This window comes from Thermobia domestica, chromosome 1, assembly GCF_964235325.1.
Source record: "Thermobia domestica chromosome 1, izTheDome1.hap1.1, whole genome shotgun sequence".
In the NCBI taxonomy this organism is placed as follows: Eukaryota; Metazoa; Arthropoda; class Insecta; order Zygentoma; family Lepismatidae; genus Thermobia; species Thermobia domestica.
The window spans coordinates 144,944,267-144,961,665 of record NC_137454.1 but is presented as its reverse complement, the minus strand read 5'-3'; the positions used below and the strand labels follow the sequence as shown (position 1 = coordinate 144,961,665).

At 36.7% G+C, this 17,399-nt stretch overlaps 1 protein-coding gene across 1 annotated transcript; it reads right to left on the bottom strand.

Moving 5' to 3' along the window:
* On the bottom strand, nucleotides 1-405 carry LOC145666355 (uncharacterized protein HI_1418-like). The gene has a single exon (XM_081733540.1). The coding sequence runs from the start codon at nucleotides 403-405 to the stop codon at nucleotides 1-3; it is 405 nt and encodes a 134-aa protein (XP_081589666.1).
* Between the last annotated feature and the right edge of the window lie 16,994 nt (nucleotides 406-17,399).

Here is a 17,399-nt window from a genome sequence, read left to right as displayed (position 1 = left end):
TCATTTTTCGTTGGGTTGATCTAGTTTGTATTGACCTGTTCGTCTGATTGATGGTAGTACTTCGGTTGTTATCCATCTCTTAAACTCTTTGGCTTTGGGCTTCTTTGATGATAACATTAAGGAATACAGACCAGATTCGTTGATGAAGATTGTATGAGGTTGTGAATTAACAGGTAGCGTTTCCTGTACAACCCCCTTTATATGTGACAGTTGTGTTTTATCATCTTCGTCTATGTGTTTAGTCAGTGCTTGTTTTGTATCTGTATACTCTAAAATTGTGGCGACGTCTTTACCTTTGAACCATACATTGCCTTCTACGTCTAATAATGTTAATAACTCTTGATCGTCAAGCTGGTAGTATGTGCCTGAGATAAGTTTGTCTTCCGTTGTTTTGTTTTGTGTCATGATGGTGTATTTTGCAACCGGAAAATCTTCCATTCGGGAGTTTGTTTGTGTTTCTTCGTTAAACGCGTGTATTTTGGGCTTCTTTGATGATAACACTAAAGAGTACAGACCAGACTCATTGATGAAGATTGTATGAGGATGTATACTTGACAATGTCCTGGAAAACGGGACCTTGATTTGTTTGTATGTAACTTTGTCTTCTTCATCTACGTGTCTTTCAATGGCGTTTGCGGTCTTTTCATAACCAAGTATGTCGGCAACGTCTTTAGTTGCGTTCATGAACCCGTTGCGGTAGTCGTCGCTCTTAATCATGATAACGACAAAACTTTTATGGATACAAACCATAAAAGCACTTAATCATTTTTAATCATATACATAACATCGCTAAAAGAATACCCTTGATTTAGAAGATTTAAAACCTTAACACAAAGATGACCACATATAACTGAATTAAAGTCTTGTATTCGTTCGTCATTGTAAAATAAGTTTTCAGTGCCAAGATATTGTACCAGTTGTTTAGGAGGAACACCACCATAAGAATCGAACACGTACTTTATGTTGTTATCTTTCCAATAGCATATCCAATGAGTACCAATGTTTTCTGATTTATCAAGGTTAACTATACCACACTCATTTACATAAGGTTTTTGTGGAAGTTCATCACTCATAAATACACCTCTAAATCGTTTTATCTTTAATTCTTTAGCCAACCTCTCTATATCGAAGTTGGTCAATGGTTTTAGTTTTTTGACTTCTTTGGTTTACCTGGCCCCTGCTTTTCTTCCATAGCCATATTGTGTCTTTTTTGTTCTTCAAGTTCTTGTTTATTCTTCTTAGCATCCAGTACAGTTTTAGTAATCGCTGCTGCACCACCTGCTAATGAACCGACTGCACCTAAAGCTGCTAAAATGGCTGGAATTGTAAAGATAAAACCGCCCATATGCTCTTTCTTAATCTTTTTCATTTGTGCAGTAGTTAAAGTTAAATTCATTCCTTTACCTTCTTTAATTTTCTTACATTTATCACTAAGTTGTTTCTTTGTTAATACATGATCAATATTTAGATCCTTTAGTTCGTTATAAGGAACACTAAACATACAACCTTTAATAGAACACATCTTCCTATTTATTTAAGAGAAAATCTTAGTTTGTAAAAATACAGTCGTTGTTGCTCCACCAAAATCAATTAAGGAATCATTCTCATCTGTTGTCCTTATCTCAAAATTGTCAACCTTGTCTTTGGATATAGGGAAAAATAATGGATAAGTAGGCTCGTAAATAATACTATGTTTGAACTCAGCATCTGTTTTGAATGATGCTATAATTCCTGTTTCTCTATGTGTGTATTCTGTATCTTTAACAAACATGCCATCTGCTATATTACAGTGAACATTTATAGTATCAAACGGATGAAACTTTGGCATCTTACTTCCAATATGTGTTTTGTTTTCTTTTAAATCTTCATAAAACCTAAATCCAAGAACAGTACCTAAGTTTCCCATCAAGATACCAATATCACCTGTTTCTATTTTTACTCTATTTGTTATATGATCCTCTTTTAACGTTATGTTTATGGAGCGAGATTTTAAATACTCATTAAGACTGTTTAAGCTGTATTGTCCATCTGGTATATGAACAGATTCACCTCCATACTTAAACCACGCATTATGTGTAACGTTTGGTGTCAGATATGTACTGTAAAACCAAACTAGTCCTATACTTAAATAGTTGCTGCTGTTGTCTAATTCGTAATGGAGTTTCTTCTTTAAAACAGAAGTATCACTCGTTAGCTTAAATACCTTAGCCATTTATTATATAATAAATGAATGAGTTTGATTTACCTAGAGATATTCCAAGAGAGAAAGTAATCAAGTTAATAGAAGATGTCATTCAAAAGTTAGAATACAGTTTAAAGAAGAAAAAGAGAAAACTACAAATTGTTAAATATGCATACTACACTTTGATCACGTTATCAGTTATTCTTTCTGCAACAACTGGGTTTATTAATATTTTTATACCTGTAACAATTTACTCGATATTAACAACGTCTCTTGCAACTGGAAGTGCTATAATAACAGGTTTGTCTTCGAAGTTAAACATAAGCAAAAGAAAAGACGAATATAAAACCATTGTCACTTGTATTAACTCATTTAAAGAACAGTTAGAGATGATAATAACATTGAATGGTGAAATGGATAGCGAATATATAAAAGATACGTTGCTTAAGATCAGAGAACAACTTAAAGATATAAGATAGGCTATGTAAATACAAGTCAAGCCCTTAAAGACAACGTAACACCTGGAGACTACAAATGGTGTCCGCATTACGGACACCCTTCCAAATGAACAGCCTCACACAACCTTCATCAACAGGCATATAGAGATCATGTAAAAACAAAATATCAACGGGCATATAGAGATTTTAAAGGTGAGCAAAACGCTCACCTTACAGTTCATCCTCAAACTGTTTGAAAGGGGGCCAGTGCTGGTGGCTCCCAACGTGGGGCATTGATTCAATGCCCCTAACTTCTGAAAAATATTTCTTATCTTCTTCGTCTACATGATCTTGGATGGCGTTTCTAGGTTGTGAATACTCTAAGACAAATAAGATCATAAAAGGTGATGATTTTCTCTATAATAAATGAGTAAGAAGACTATTAATTGGGATGTAAAAGAGATGATAAAAAAACAACAGCTAAGAAAAGAAATGGAGAACTTATACCTGATGATATTCGGTGCCTTATCGTGGGCCCGTCTGGGTGTGGTAAGACGTTTTTGCTATTTAACTTCTCATTAGAGCCAGGTTGGTTAAACAATAATTACTTCTACATATATTCTAAAAGCATGAATCAGCCAAAGTATGAGCAGTTAAAAGATCGATTTGAAAAGGCAGAACTAAAGTTTAAGAAGCAAATAGCAACGTTCTTAAGCGGTAATGATTCTATTGTACCTATTGATGAATGTGAAGAATACTCTGTTGTTGTGTTTGACGATTACATTTTGGAGAATCAAGATACTGTTAGAAATTACTTTACAAGAGGTAGGCATAGACATTTAGACTGTTTCTATCTTGCACAAACATATTCAAAAGTACCTAAACAGCTTATAAGAGATAACGTCACTTTCCTATGCATATTCAGGCAAGATGATACTAATCTTAAACATGTGTATAATGAGTTTGTTGGAGGAGATATGTCTTATGATAAATTTAAAGAGATATGTTCAAAATGTTGCCAAGAAGATTATGGTTTTATAGTAATTGATATGCCAAGGAAGGTAAACAATGTTAAGTATAGGAACAAGATAAAACACTTCTTAAACGTTTGATGTTTTTTGATGTTTGACGTTTTAACGTTTGACGTTCTTTGACGTTTATTAACGTTTTTTCACGTTTATTGACGTTCTTTGACGTTTATTGACGTTTGTTCGTTTGCTATATAATAAATGGATGAGAAAGAAATTGATAAGAATATTAAGTTGAAGGAGTTCTTGATAAAGGGCTTCAAATCTTGGAAGAAAGAAAGAGCAGGTACATACGATAAATTTAAGACACAAGAGCAACCTGTAATTGATGCTATTCAAAACTTGGGAAGTGAGATCAAAGAAGTAGCAGAACAAAATAAAAATCTAATAACTGAACTTGTTCCAGTTGCACATAAGACGGCTTCAATAGATCCTAGTCTACTAGAAACACCTAAAACGATAACTTATGATAGTTCTCCAAGTAGTAGTGATACACCTATAACGGGAGAAATAAAACAAATGAAGAAACAAATTAAAGACAAAGTGGAAGGAGTAGAACCTTTAACAACAGCACAGTCATTTGGTAAGATTGCAACGAAATATTATAGTAAAAGAAATGATACTGTGTTTGGAATAAGAACTGTAGAAGAAGATGGAAAAATAATAAACAAGATAGGAAATTTGGAAGTTAAAGTGAATGGTGATGATTTGATAATTAATGGTAAAACTTATAAAGGAACAGAAGGTCTATGGGAATTGTTAACGACGAATACTAGTAAAACCATTGAAGATTATGATGATGATGATTTTGAACAGTACAAGGAAATAATAATAGACTCAGATGCTGCCTTCCAAAAATATAATCGAGATAAAAAGGTAGCATCTAGTAGAGGTTCAAAGTACATTAATATTATCAAGCCTATTTGGGATAATTATATTAAACCAACTTTACCCCCAACTCCTAAAAAGAACACGACACCTAAAAGGACTGGTGAAGGAATTAAACAATATACAGAGATACCTAAAGAATATATATGGATGGATGATGTGAGAAAGCTAATTGATCGGCTAATAGTTATAGATGGAGAAGAAAAGGCTGGAAATCATAACTTTTACAATGAGAAAGTAGGTATAGTGAGTATGTTTAATAATAAGCTTTCACAATTTATTCCTAATGATCCAAAAGGTATAGGGTATTTGATTAAGATCTTAAATACGTTACCACCACGATTCTGGAATGATGAGAAGCTTGGAAAAGGACTAATGAATAAGATTTTAAACATGAAGGGAATGCCAGAGTTACATATACCAGGCTTCAGATTTTGCGGGCCTTTTACGAAGCTTCAAGAAAGGTTAGAGAGAGGTGATGAAGGTATTAACCCATTAGATGAGGCTTGTAAAGAACACGATATATACTACAGAGACAATAAAGATACAGAGTCGAGACATATTGCAGATAAGGAACTAGAAACTAAAGCATGGAAAAGAGCATTTAGTAGTGACGCATCAATTGGTGAACGATTAGCTGCTTTTGGGGTTGGTACTGCTATGAATGCTAAGGTTAAGTTGGGATGGGGATTGTAAGTTTTTTGATTGTTAATATGCCCTTCACATGTGAAGGGCCAATGATTCTTTTATGGGCATATCCCATAAAAGCGTTGTTTCAAGATTTTCTTTATAATAAATGGATAGTGTTGAGAGTTACGAGTTACAGAGTTTTAAAGCTAACACAAGAACATTTAATAATTTGAATGAAGCTAACAATGATATTGAGTTTGATGTCAATGTGGGTGATGGATTCATACATCCACACAAAGCAGATTGTCATATGACTTTTGAGGTTGTTGGTGCATCAGTTGGAGGAACATTTGGTGCAAATGATACTATAAAACTTGTAGATAACTTCTTCCCATTCTTCTTTTCTCAAATTGTGGTTAGAAAGCATGGAGTTGTTATAGATAAGATTGAACTACCAGGAATAACATCTACAGCTGTCGGAACATTAAAGATTTCCAAACCAGAAGTTGAATATCTAAAACAAGCAGGATTTGAAACAGATGATAAACTTGGTCTAAGAAAGGACTTTAGTGTTTTGTACCCATTAAGATTAATTCCAGGCTTTTTAAGTGATTATAAAGAGGTTATGTGGAAAGGTGGATTGAGAATAACATTTACAAAGGCTAACAACAATAACGATGTTTTGTACAAATGGACTGGATCAGGAGCAGCTCCTCATGATGGAAAAATAACAATAAAAAGTATGGAGATAAGAATGCCTATTGTTGAATACGAATCTAATTATGAAAACAAGTTAAAGTTGAATACGAATCTAATTATGAAAACAAATTAAAGTTGAATATTCTTAAAGAACCCAAAATCATGTTTTCATTCCATACTTATCAATGTGTTCAGAAGACTGTTGCAGGTTCTTTCTTGTAGTTTGATGTTACTACTCAATTTAATTCTAGACAATTTGATATGCCTGATTTCATAGTTGTAATGTTCCAAACTGATAGAAGTGGCAAACAAACAGCAGATGCAAGTAAGTTTGATCATTGTAAGGTAAAGAATATCTATCTTAAGAATGGGAGGAATGAGGTATTTCCAAAAGAATCAAGAAACTTAGATATTGCTAACAAGGACTATTTTAAGATGTATGAAGATTATACTGCATTTAAGAGAATAACGTGTGGCAATACCGAAATGTACTATGACCCTAAAGAGTTTATAGATAACAGACCAATGTATGTGATTAATTGTAGTAAGAGGAAGAATGTATCGGTAAATGAGAGAACAAACATAAAGATTGTTGTAGACTTTGCAGAAGCTGTGGCTGCTGATACTATATGTCATGCGATTTTAATTGGTCGAAAGAACTTTACATATGATCCCAAGAATGAGAAAGTAGTAGAAGAGTTTTAGATAGTTAACAAAATATCAAAAACAATTCAAGGATCTAAGGGCCAGTATCACTGGCCCTTTATCAGTTAGCCATCCTCAAACCGTTTTCATTAACGATTGTTTTATGGAAGTTTTTCCATAAAACGAAATTGATAAAAATGATTAAATATTTTTTGGTGAAGATAAAAATTGAAGAGTGTTCATTGATTTTCTATATAATAAATACGATGGCAAAACACGTTGATTTTTTAAACAAGCTTGGAAGTCTTGAACAAAAACAGGTTATTGGATTAAGAGAATTAGAATTAAATACAGAATATAAGATTGTGAAAATGGAAAAGATTAAAACTAAGTTTGGAAAGAGCATTTTGGTCGAGTGCGAGGAGTTCAAGGTTTTTCTTCCACCTAGATTTACAAAACACTTAACAGATAAAATGATTAATGAGATCGTTAAAGATGGAATAAAAATCAAATACACTGGTCTAAAAGATAACTATCCAACTGTTGAGTTCTGTATGTAAATTCAAAAAATGAACAAAAATGAACAAAAATATGTTGTCAGAAATAAAAAATGGAGTGGTTAGAAATGGATCCTCAAAAAAGGTCATTCTTACTAATAATTTTAATGTATTTGTGAAAAATGTGCAAACCGAAGTTCAAGTAGTTTTTGATATTAACGGCTGTCTATTCAGCTTGAATTATGATCAGTGGACAGAGTTTAAGAAGTCATTGTTTCTTATAGAGAACAAGGTTAACAGAAGATTCCATTATCAATATCCGAACTTGTAATTTTAAGTATGTTTTAAGTGTATAAATGTTTTTATAGTATCAACACTATAAAAACTAAGACCTTTGGATATACAGAACAAATACGGGTCCCGAAAACGGGGACTCATGTTAATCGGAAGGCTATTCGTGCGGCGTATGGCTGTTTCCAGGTCTTTAAATCTACTCTGAAACTTTGGTCTAGATAGGAAATTTATTTCTCTATTGATTGCCGTTTGAATTTTGAAAATCGGTTAATATTTGACGAAGTTACAGCAGACTCAAAATTTCGGGAATTTTTTACGTTTTTATTTTTGAGTTTTCGGGAAAATGCTATTCTTTAAAAAAGTCTTAAAATTTTATTGTGATTATGGTAGTATTTTTTATTTTTCAAAAGTAACAATAATTAGTGAAATTATTAAAAATTAGAATCGCATCCTTGAAGGTAGGCAACCAGTTAAACATGAAAAAATAGTACTTTTAAGTCTCTATCGATTGTCGTTTGAATTTAGAAAATCGGTTAATAAATAAGGATGGTATAAGCATTTTTCGTTTTTGCCCCTGAAATTTCGAAGTTATGCATCCCGCAACACTTACCCCTGTAAAGTATGCAACACACATTACATATATGGGCTATCCAAAAATGCAATCAGATTGCCAAAATATTCAATAGGAACCAAGATATAGATAATCTTATTGTTATATATTTTGAATTTACCGCTTCTATACTCATGCTCTCTCTAAAGGATTGTATTACGTTTTCTCCTCGAAGGAGACTACGTCACGGATTCAATGACGTCATGTATGGTGTATTCTCTCCGAAGGAGACTACGTCACAAGAGCGCCCTCTGTCCAGTGCTAGCAAGAAGTACTGTTGAAGGAAGACCGGCTAATGTGTATATATGTATGTTGGCGTGAACAGAAGGAAAGAGAATCGGATTAGACAGTCCTGTGCTGGTACTGGAATCGTTCAAATGAATCAGTGACAGATCACCTATTCCGGAGTAGATATAGTATTTGTATGTATTCCTTCTCATTGAGTTTTTAAAGCTAATTATTAACGGATTTCCATGATTCAAGTGTCAAATGAAAGCTTGTAAACTGGAGATTAAGATGAAGTTTTTAGATATAAGTTTTTATTATTTTAAATGTCATAAAAGCATATGCGCAGTGTACAATATCTAATCTACTTTGCTCTCACCTTTATTAAAGTTCAGTGGTCAGTGGCGGGTTTGTAATTTTTGGTAGTTAGGGGGTGGGGGGAAAAGTGGGCCAGAAGTTAGGTACCCAATCTACTTATTTATTTATTTATTTTTCTCTCTCTCTGTGTATTTTTAACAATCATACAAGGTTAAGTCATAAGTCTTGCAATATGCTGATACAAAATATATTTCTCTATTTATTACAGTACTATAAAAGCAGGATAACATTCAAAGTATAGCTACTGATGTTGGATTGTATGCGGGCATCTTCCTGCCAGTTTCTCGATTCCACATAGGTCTGTGCGGCATCCGGATTTGAATATCGAAAATCGATGTTGCTAAATAACGAAACTTGATCAAATATCGAATTAAAAAATCTCAAAATAGGAAATTATCAAAATATCGATGGAAAACGAAATTCGAGAAGTCCTAAATACTAAATAAGGTTGAGTTGATTTTGAATGTAACAGCTGTTTCAGCAGCGAGACTATATGAGACGGGATCTATTGATTAACGTGGAATCTGAATCATATTAGCTTCCGCCGGAAATCGAACCCGGGTCTCCCATGACAAAGGTGCGTACGCCACGAAGGAGATTACACTAAATAAGGAGTCGTAACATGGCAAGGCAGGAGAAGGGGTTCGGCTTTGCGTTACAAAGTGTTATAAGGGGGAAGGAGGGGTGTATATCTTCGTTACGTATTGCATGTTTTTTTTCTTTTTTTGCTGTAATTTTTATTTTTATCCACAGGTTTACATACAATCTTGTAAACAAATAACTTTATTCAGGTCCTTTCTTTCATATAAATAAATAAATATTTCTATTTTCTGGATGTTGTGTGCATATAGCCTCATAAAATAAGTCATACAGAAAAGATTCGAAGACTCTACTATACATCAGCATGACTGGTGACAAACACTACATGTATTACAATACAATAAAACTCCGTTTTGTAGCTGTCGCCGCATTGTATTTGCGGCACACTTTTTTTTTTTTTTGTGGAGTTAGTTGATGGTGATCGTAACTACCGCTTAAAAATTCAATCGCGTTCCCACTCATATCACTATATCTGAAAATATGATTTAAAACTTTTCATTTGAATCATTAAACACTCTATTCTTCCAAGGGGCTTCGCATGTGAAACAGAAGAAACTTTTTTTTTTTTTTTTTTTTTTTTGTGAGATAATATTTTCCGCAACAGAACGATCCACGATTTGCAGAGCAAAATAAGATATTAAAAATCAAATTCGTCGGATATTTATCTTACTGAATCTTTTACTTTTGGATTTGAATTCTCCTGGAGAAATCGAGTTTATTCTTATTTTATTACTGATTTACGACAAGAAGAATTTGAAACGGGGTAAATTGAAGTCGAAAGTCCAAGGAAGATACTCAAAAGCTTGTTCACAAACGAGATGCCCCTGCTTCTACACGTGTGCAGCCACGTCGAATCTGTGGTCGACAAGGAAAACTTCTTTGTATAGTCGACACTGGCGAACTTCAAATACAGGAAGCATCCTGGATCCTAAAAGAAGAGATCGATGTCGTTTTTTAAAACTCTGTTTTACCTGTGTCTTCCAGCAGTATATCCTCCTTGCCAATCATCGGTGACCTAAAAGAATGGATGCGATCTTCTTGGGAAAATGACAACATGCAATTTCGAAAAATTAAGACTGGTTAATTAAACAACCTTATGGGATTAAAATATTACATTTTCTAATACTTTGATTTGTTAGAAAAAATATTCAGAATACAAGCACTTTGTAATAGAAAGTTCTGGCATTACAATTAGTTTCTTATTGTAATAACCCCCAAAATAAGTAAATTTGGTGAAAAAATAAAAAAGCGTTACGTTACAAAGGGGGAGGGGAACGGTTGCGGCCTTGCTGTGTTGAGTTGATATTAAGTTTAACATTCCTTTCAGCAGCGAGACTATACGAGACATGGACTTACTGATTCGCGTGGAATCCGAACCCATGAGCTCCCGCCGGGAATCGAACACGGATCTTCCACGCAAAAGGCGCGTACACTAATCGATTAGTCACCAAAAAGCTCCAGGGTGCGGCCTTGCGTTACGAAGTATGACAAGCGGGGGAGGGGGTAAAAATTGGTCAAAAATAACGTTACGTAAGATGTGAACGGCCCCTAATAATAGAGAAAGAAAAAGGAAGAGAGAAGAAGATATTACTTGACGACAGAAGTCTTCAAATTGTTTATATTTTTCGATGTTTGTGATACTATAGCGTCCTTAGATTGCAAGATTGCAACGCTGCATAGAAAGTGTGAAATTGTATGTAAGCTTTCGTTTTACGAGTAGATTTGAAATATGTAATAACCTCACATAATGCCATTTGACAAAATACAATTTTATGTTAGGTTGGTAACACTATTAATCTGGTGGTTATTGAAGAGTATGTCAAACAATGCACTCCGTCGATATTTTATTTACATGGTGCGAAATTTTACCGTCTTGTATCTATTAATTTAACTTACAAGGACATATCAAGGTAACTTTATAGAGTGAAAAACTTTCTTTATAGGGTTTACAAGTTCAATCAGTTATAATTCTTTATTGGAACTACATACAGGCTTGGTTTATATGTCATTATACTGCAAAACACTTCAAGTTTCTTTTTCTTTATTTTTTTGTGACAAACCCATTATGGCTCAATGTGTGCACCTGCGGTCACCCTGGACATATGCTACGAAAGTCGATTTCCTGCCAACCAGTAGCCAGCATTTCGGTGGTAACGTCCGCGATGGCTGTTGTGATGCGATGTTTCATTTCATTAACATTATCAGGTAGGGGAGGGGTGTACACCTTATCTTTCAGAAACCCGTACAGAAAGAAGTCCAGTGGCGTGTAATCTGGAGGCCGTGGCGGCCAGGCAATTGGTCTACTACGACCTATCCACTTATCTGGGAAACGCTGATCGAGAAATTCCCTTATGTCTATCAGGTAGTGTGGCGGGACGCCATCTTGCTAGCACCATAAGCGGCCATCATGGTCATCTTCATCTAACTGTGGAACGAGAAAGTTCTGGAGCATATCAAGATGGTGCTCTCAGCCGATAATGGTGCTCTCAGCAAAGAAGAATGGTCCATACACCTTTGCTCTGAAAACAGCGCAAAACACTTTCACTTTGGGGCTGTTACGAACCAGCTCTACGTGCGCATTGAACTTTTCGTGCCCCAAATACGACAACTGTGAGTGTTGACTCGGCCGGAAAGGTGAAAAGTTGATTCGTAACTGAATACCCCATTGTTCAAGAATGACTCTTATGTTTATCCGCTTCACTCAGGCTTGAACCAAGGATAATCTGTATGGCTTCATGTGCAAAAGTCTAAGCGATACACACACACACACCAAACAGTGGTCTGAAGGATATCAGTTTCTTGTGATGCACGTCGTGTAGATTTTCGAGGGCTGCGGATAAAACTCTCCCTGATTCCACCACATCATCAGTTACGGGTGAGCGCCCTGAAGACTGTGTCGCACAGAACAACCTGTTTCAACAAATGTCTGGTGCCATTTGTACACTGTTGGTCTTCTGGGTGCTTCCTTGCCGTATTGTGTGCGAAATTTACGCTGTGCACTCGTTGCTGACTTCGTTTCTTCAAACCAAAACACGCACATAGTTCTTTCCGCACCAGTGAAAGTCTCCATTTGCAATGACTGATCTGTGGCGCTACGTGTGGTCAACTCCACAACTACTCACTACGCGAATCAAACTTGAAGTTTTTTCAGTATAATGATATATAAACCAAGTCTGTATGTGGTTCCAATAAAAATTACAATTGATTGAAGTTGTAAACCCTATAAAGAAAATATATACGAGGACCGGGAAGAAATAAGTGGCAACTCTGTTTATTCCCTATCCCCGCACAGAGATTTTTGTTCTAGTTGCAATTGGCAACACATGTAGGGTGGGCGCAGCTTTACAACGTGGGTAGCGGCGCTAGTGTAGGTGCTGCAGTGATAGTAGTGAAGTGTGTTGAATGCAGGTTGTCAAATCACACCGCTCTAAAGGGGATGTTTTCCATAGAACAACAAGCATGGGTAAAGATCGAAGTGGCCCGTGAAGAAACGCCAGGAAATGTCACTCTGGACTACGTGAAGCATGTGATAAAGACGTATTACCGTACCAGACTGAGTCACGTTGAGTTGCAGTGTTTCGTGCAGGACATGATAGTGTGCAACAGGAATCAGGTGGAGGTCGACATGGAGTCGAAAACCGAGTCATTGAATTGATTCAATCTTTGCTGCATGTGGACAGGAAGTGGACTGCCAGGGAATCGGCTAATGAGGTAGGAACATCCCACACTACAGTATTGAATGTGTTGCACAATGTCCTTGGTTACCGAAACATTGCATCCAGGTAGATACCGCACCACCTTACAGACATTCAAAAATGACACAGATACAACCTCGCCGGCAGTGGCGTAGGGAAGGGGGGGCCCAGAGGGGCCGGACCCTCCCAAAGAGGTCCGACAATGTACTTCGGTACTTTAACGTTCGTAATTTTTATATATTTTTATGCTTATATATTTCTTTGTTTGTAATGTTTCTATATGTACCTATAACAGCACTTGGACCCCCCCCCCCAAACACACATCCTGGCTACGCTACTGCTCGCCGGTGATCATTTGCACGTTACAGACGGGAGGTCGCATGTTCCTGAACAGGATTGGCAAAACATGGACGCGCTCTTATGAACCAGAACTGAAGCGCCAATCAAATTAATAGGGCCAACCATTTCTTCTCCGACCCCAGAAACTGCGATAGGAACCAGGGAATGTGGTGATGCTAGTGTTGCCACGAGACAAGACATTTCTCGTGTCTCGTCTCGTCTCGTCTGGTAAACGAGACGAGACACGAGACGGGACAGAACTCTTTTAGACGAGACACGAGACGAGACAGATTACTAGTCCCGTCTCGAAGACGAGACGGGACGTCTCGTAAAATGTCTCGTCTCGTGTCTCGAAAATGAAAACGCTGGCGGGAATGGCCAAGATTGAAATTGCCAGTGATCATATAGATTGCAAAAGAAAAATCCCCTTTTTGAGAGAACATGTTAAAAAGCCTTCACAGAAAAGTGTTCTCTGTCTATTGAATGAAACAATTGTGATACATGAGCTTCCAGGAATATAATCCTTAATGTCTTGTCCCCAATTCCCCTTGCTGTAAACTGAGGAATTCTCATTTTTTTATTTCTGGCTGGAATGATGACAAACAAAATCAAAGACAGGGAAGAATTTTACAAGGTCAAGAAACCGAACTACCACCACTATCTATTCAATTTGAAAACTGGGTAAGGTCTACACTCATTACAGGCTGTAGTTGAAAGTTCTGGCTGAGATGGCGGAAGAGAACAGAACAGACTACACTTGTCTTTATTCTCTAGTGGCGGTATTCTTTTTGCTATATGAACCGAAAACGGCAATTGAAGTATGCCATCTTGCGACTAAAATTTTGTCTTCTCTCTCTCTCTCTCTCTCTCTCTCACACACACACACACAAACACACACACTCGCTCGCTTATTATACAGCAGTCATGTAAAATTCACCTCTTCGTTTGGAAGGCGGGCGAAGGACAAAGAAAGCAAAGATATTATCGACGAACCCTTCAAATTGTTTGCTTTCAGCAAATTTATGATACTAACAATAACACTATAGGTGAAGAGGTTTTACAGGGGGACCTTCGTTTTGTTACGCGGAAATGTTTGATCTGACCAGAGTACGAAATTGCCCTCTGCTTCCATGTTGAGAGGAGGGGAATACTTCCCTTTCCTAGTGAATAATATTCATTAGGACCTGAATTATCTTCAGAAATGGTTTCTTACAGGCATATAAAACCTCTCGAACTTGATAAGTTTAAAGAACATTTGGTATAATATTCATGGAACTCCGTTGAAAACAGAAAATATGAGAATGATCAAAATTCGAACATTGGAGAACATAAGTAACAGAAAAGAAATAGGATACCCAAGCCATATTTTTAAACCTGCTATAAAATGTATATCCTATATTTTTACTAATTCCTTACTCCCATGAAAGTATCCTGGAGAGGATATTCTCTCCAATTTTTTCAGACTGAAATCCTTTTATCCCGTACGATTTCCTTCCTGACACAATACGAAAAAACAAATGTTAAAATCCATACACATGACCCTTCCAGGACTCAACCCGGGGCATTCAAGCCATGGTCTATCGCCGCAGACCGCTCGGCTTGGTATGAAGATATACGTTGTATGATTGCGAATAGATCACGACAATATAAGAAACTTTAATCCAAAATGGCCAACCAAAAATCAACTTTTTTTTAGCCACTAGCTAATCTGGGTGTACTGTCATGAGTTTGTTACACAAACGGGGCAACCACCACATAGTAGCACACACCCCGCGGTTATGGGAACAGATTTGAACCATGGAGGTGAAGACTGGCCCCAAGCATTCTTTCGTCCGATGTGTCGTTCAGCTCCCATTACTATGGCACTTTAAGTAGAGCTTACTGTGCAGTAACATATAAAATTTCAATCAAATACTTTCCATTACTCAATAAAATTATTTGGTTCCAAGCTTTTAAAAAAATAATAATTGCAATAAATCTAAACATGCTAAAATGGAAAGTAGTTTTTAGATTGTTATGGGTTAACACTGTGAAACCTAAAGGCTTGAATATATGAAATCAAAGTGTAGGCCTACACACATATCTATCTCTCTATTTATCTATATATCTTTGCATCTCTCTCTCTCTCTCTCTCTCTCTCTCTCTCTCTATATATATATATATATATATATATATATATATATATATATATATATTGACACTATAAAGCAAGTGGGCTGATAGTATACGATAGTGTCGGGGATGCTGATACCTTTACATCGAACTTTGCTTGCCGTGTAAACATTATTCGACATTAGTGTTTTCATCTTCGACGTACCTATGAGCAATTTGCTGTATATTCGTGTATTGAAACTGGTGAAACAAATTTCAATGTTTCATAATGTAAAAATAAATAAATAAATAAATAAAATTAAAAAAACGAAGCCAGGGTCGAGAAGCCTCAGACAACTAACAGCAGAGATATATTATGTTGTAAACTATTTGTCCTTGCCTTGTGAGCTTATTTGAATTTATTTTTAAGACCTTTAGGCAACTTTGTTTGAATGGATGATGATGGGAAAATTAGTGGAATGAAGAAAGTGGTAGGATACTAGACAACTTCGAGAAAACACACACATTCGAAAAATGAAATGAAATGAAATGAAATCTTTGAGTTTTACGTCCCACGCATATGCTGGTTAGGCTAAAAGAGACAGTGATGATGAGTAATGAATGAAATGGTGGAATGAAGAAAGTGGGAGGAAACGGGACAACCCCGAGAAAACCCACGCACACGGTGTTTGTCCACCACAAAGTTCACTTGGCGGGGCTGGGATCGAACCCGAGACCCCAAGCACCAGAGGTGAACGCTCTACCACTGAGCCACCGCGGTCTCCACACACATTCAATGTTTGTCCATCACAAAGCTCACATGGCACTAACCGAGATCGAACCGACTACCACATACACTAGAGGTGAAGGCTTCACGGTGTAGCTACCGTGACATTTCTTATCTTGTGTTTTCTGGGTAATACTTGTAACTTAGTTGTATCTTGATTAGCAAGGTACAGCCTGCTACATTTTACTTTCGTTCCCATGATATGCTGCAATATTTTTTACGAGACAAGACGAGACAAAACGAGACGAGACGGGACGGGACAGAACCTCTCGAGACGAGACACGAGACGGGACGAGCACATTTTTTCGAGACGAGACACGAGACGAGACATGCAATTGTTAAGTGAAGTGAAAGTAAATGAAGTTAAGTGAAGCGTACCCACTTGATTTTGGCTCTAGCTAATACTTGATTGGATGCCCACGCTTAGTATTAACGTCTTTGCATGGTTGTGGCATGGAGTTTACTAAGTTTTGTAGCGTCTTTATTGAAATGCAGTGTTGCCAGACGTCGTTTATTGCTTGAATTAACTCAGCTCTCGTTGTAGGATGTCCTGCACGAACTTTATGCTTTAAAACACTCCATAAATTTTCAATTGGGTTGAAGTCGGGTGGATTACCAGGCCAAGGAAGTCAGGTAACATAATGTAAGGACAGTATATGGTCTTTTATAACTCTGGCACGATGATAGGGGGCAAAATCGTCTTGAAAAATAAAGGAACCACCGTTGAATAAATCTCTTCCCGCAGGTATCATTGTCGTTTCAAGAATATGCTTAAGTTTGTGCATTAGCAACACCATCACAAATGTAAATTTTACCAATTCCACCAAAAGAAAAACATCCCCAAATTATTACACTAGTAGAGTACTTGGAAGTTTTTACAATACATTCAGAATTAAGTGCTTCACCAGTGATGCGATAAACTATAGCACGTGAATTATTGCCATACATAGTTATTTTCGTCTCATCACTAAACAGAACTTTGCGCCACTGCTCACTTGTCCAATCCTTGTGAGTTTTGGCCCATTCTACGCGCCTTTTACGTTGTTCCGGTGTAAGATATGGCTTCCTGACATTTCTATGTGAACGCAAACCCATTGATTTTAAACTGTTTCTCACTGTTCGCGGACAAACGTCAACACCAGATGTTTCCCTCCTACTTCTAGCAAGATTTGCTGATAACACAAAACTGTCTGCAAGACACAACCGTCGTAGGGCACTGTTCACTGTTCTGTCTAGGCGAGGATTTCATTTTTCGACCACATTTGCCAATTCTTCCACTTTCTATGCACCCTGCTTCCCGAATATTGGTCAGCTGCCTACCCACTTTATGCAGTTGCATAATTCGGACCACGACGAGCAACTTCCTATATGCCC

Coding starts and splice junctions, on each gene's coding strand:
- LOC145666355 (XM_081733540.1), bottom strand. CDS start 405: ATGACACAAAACAAAACAACGGAAGACAAACTTATCTCAGGCACATAC.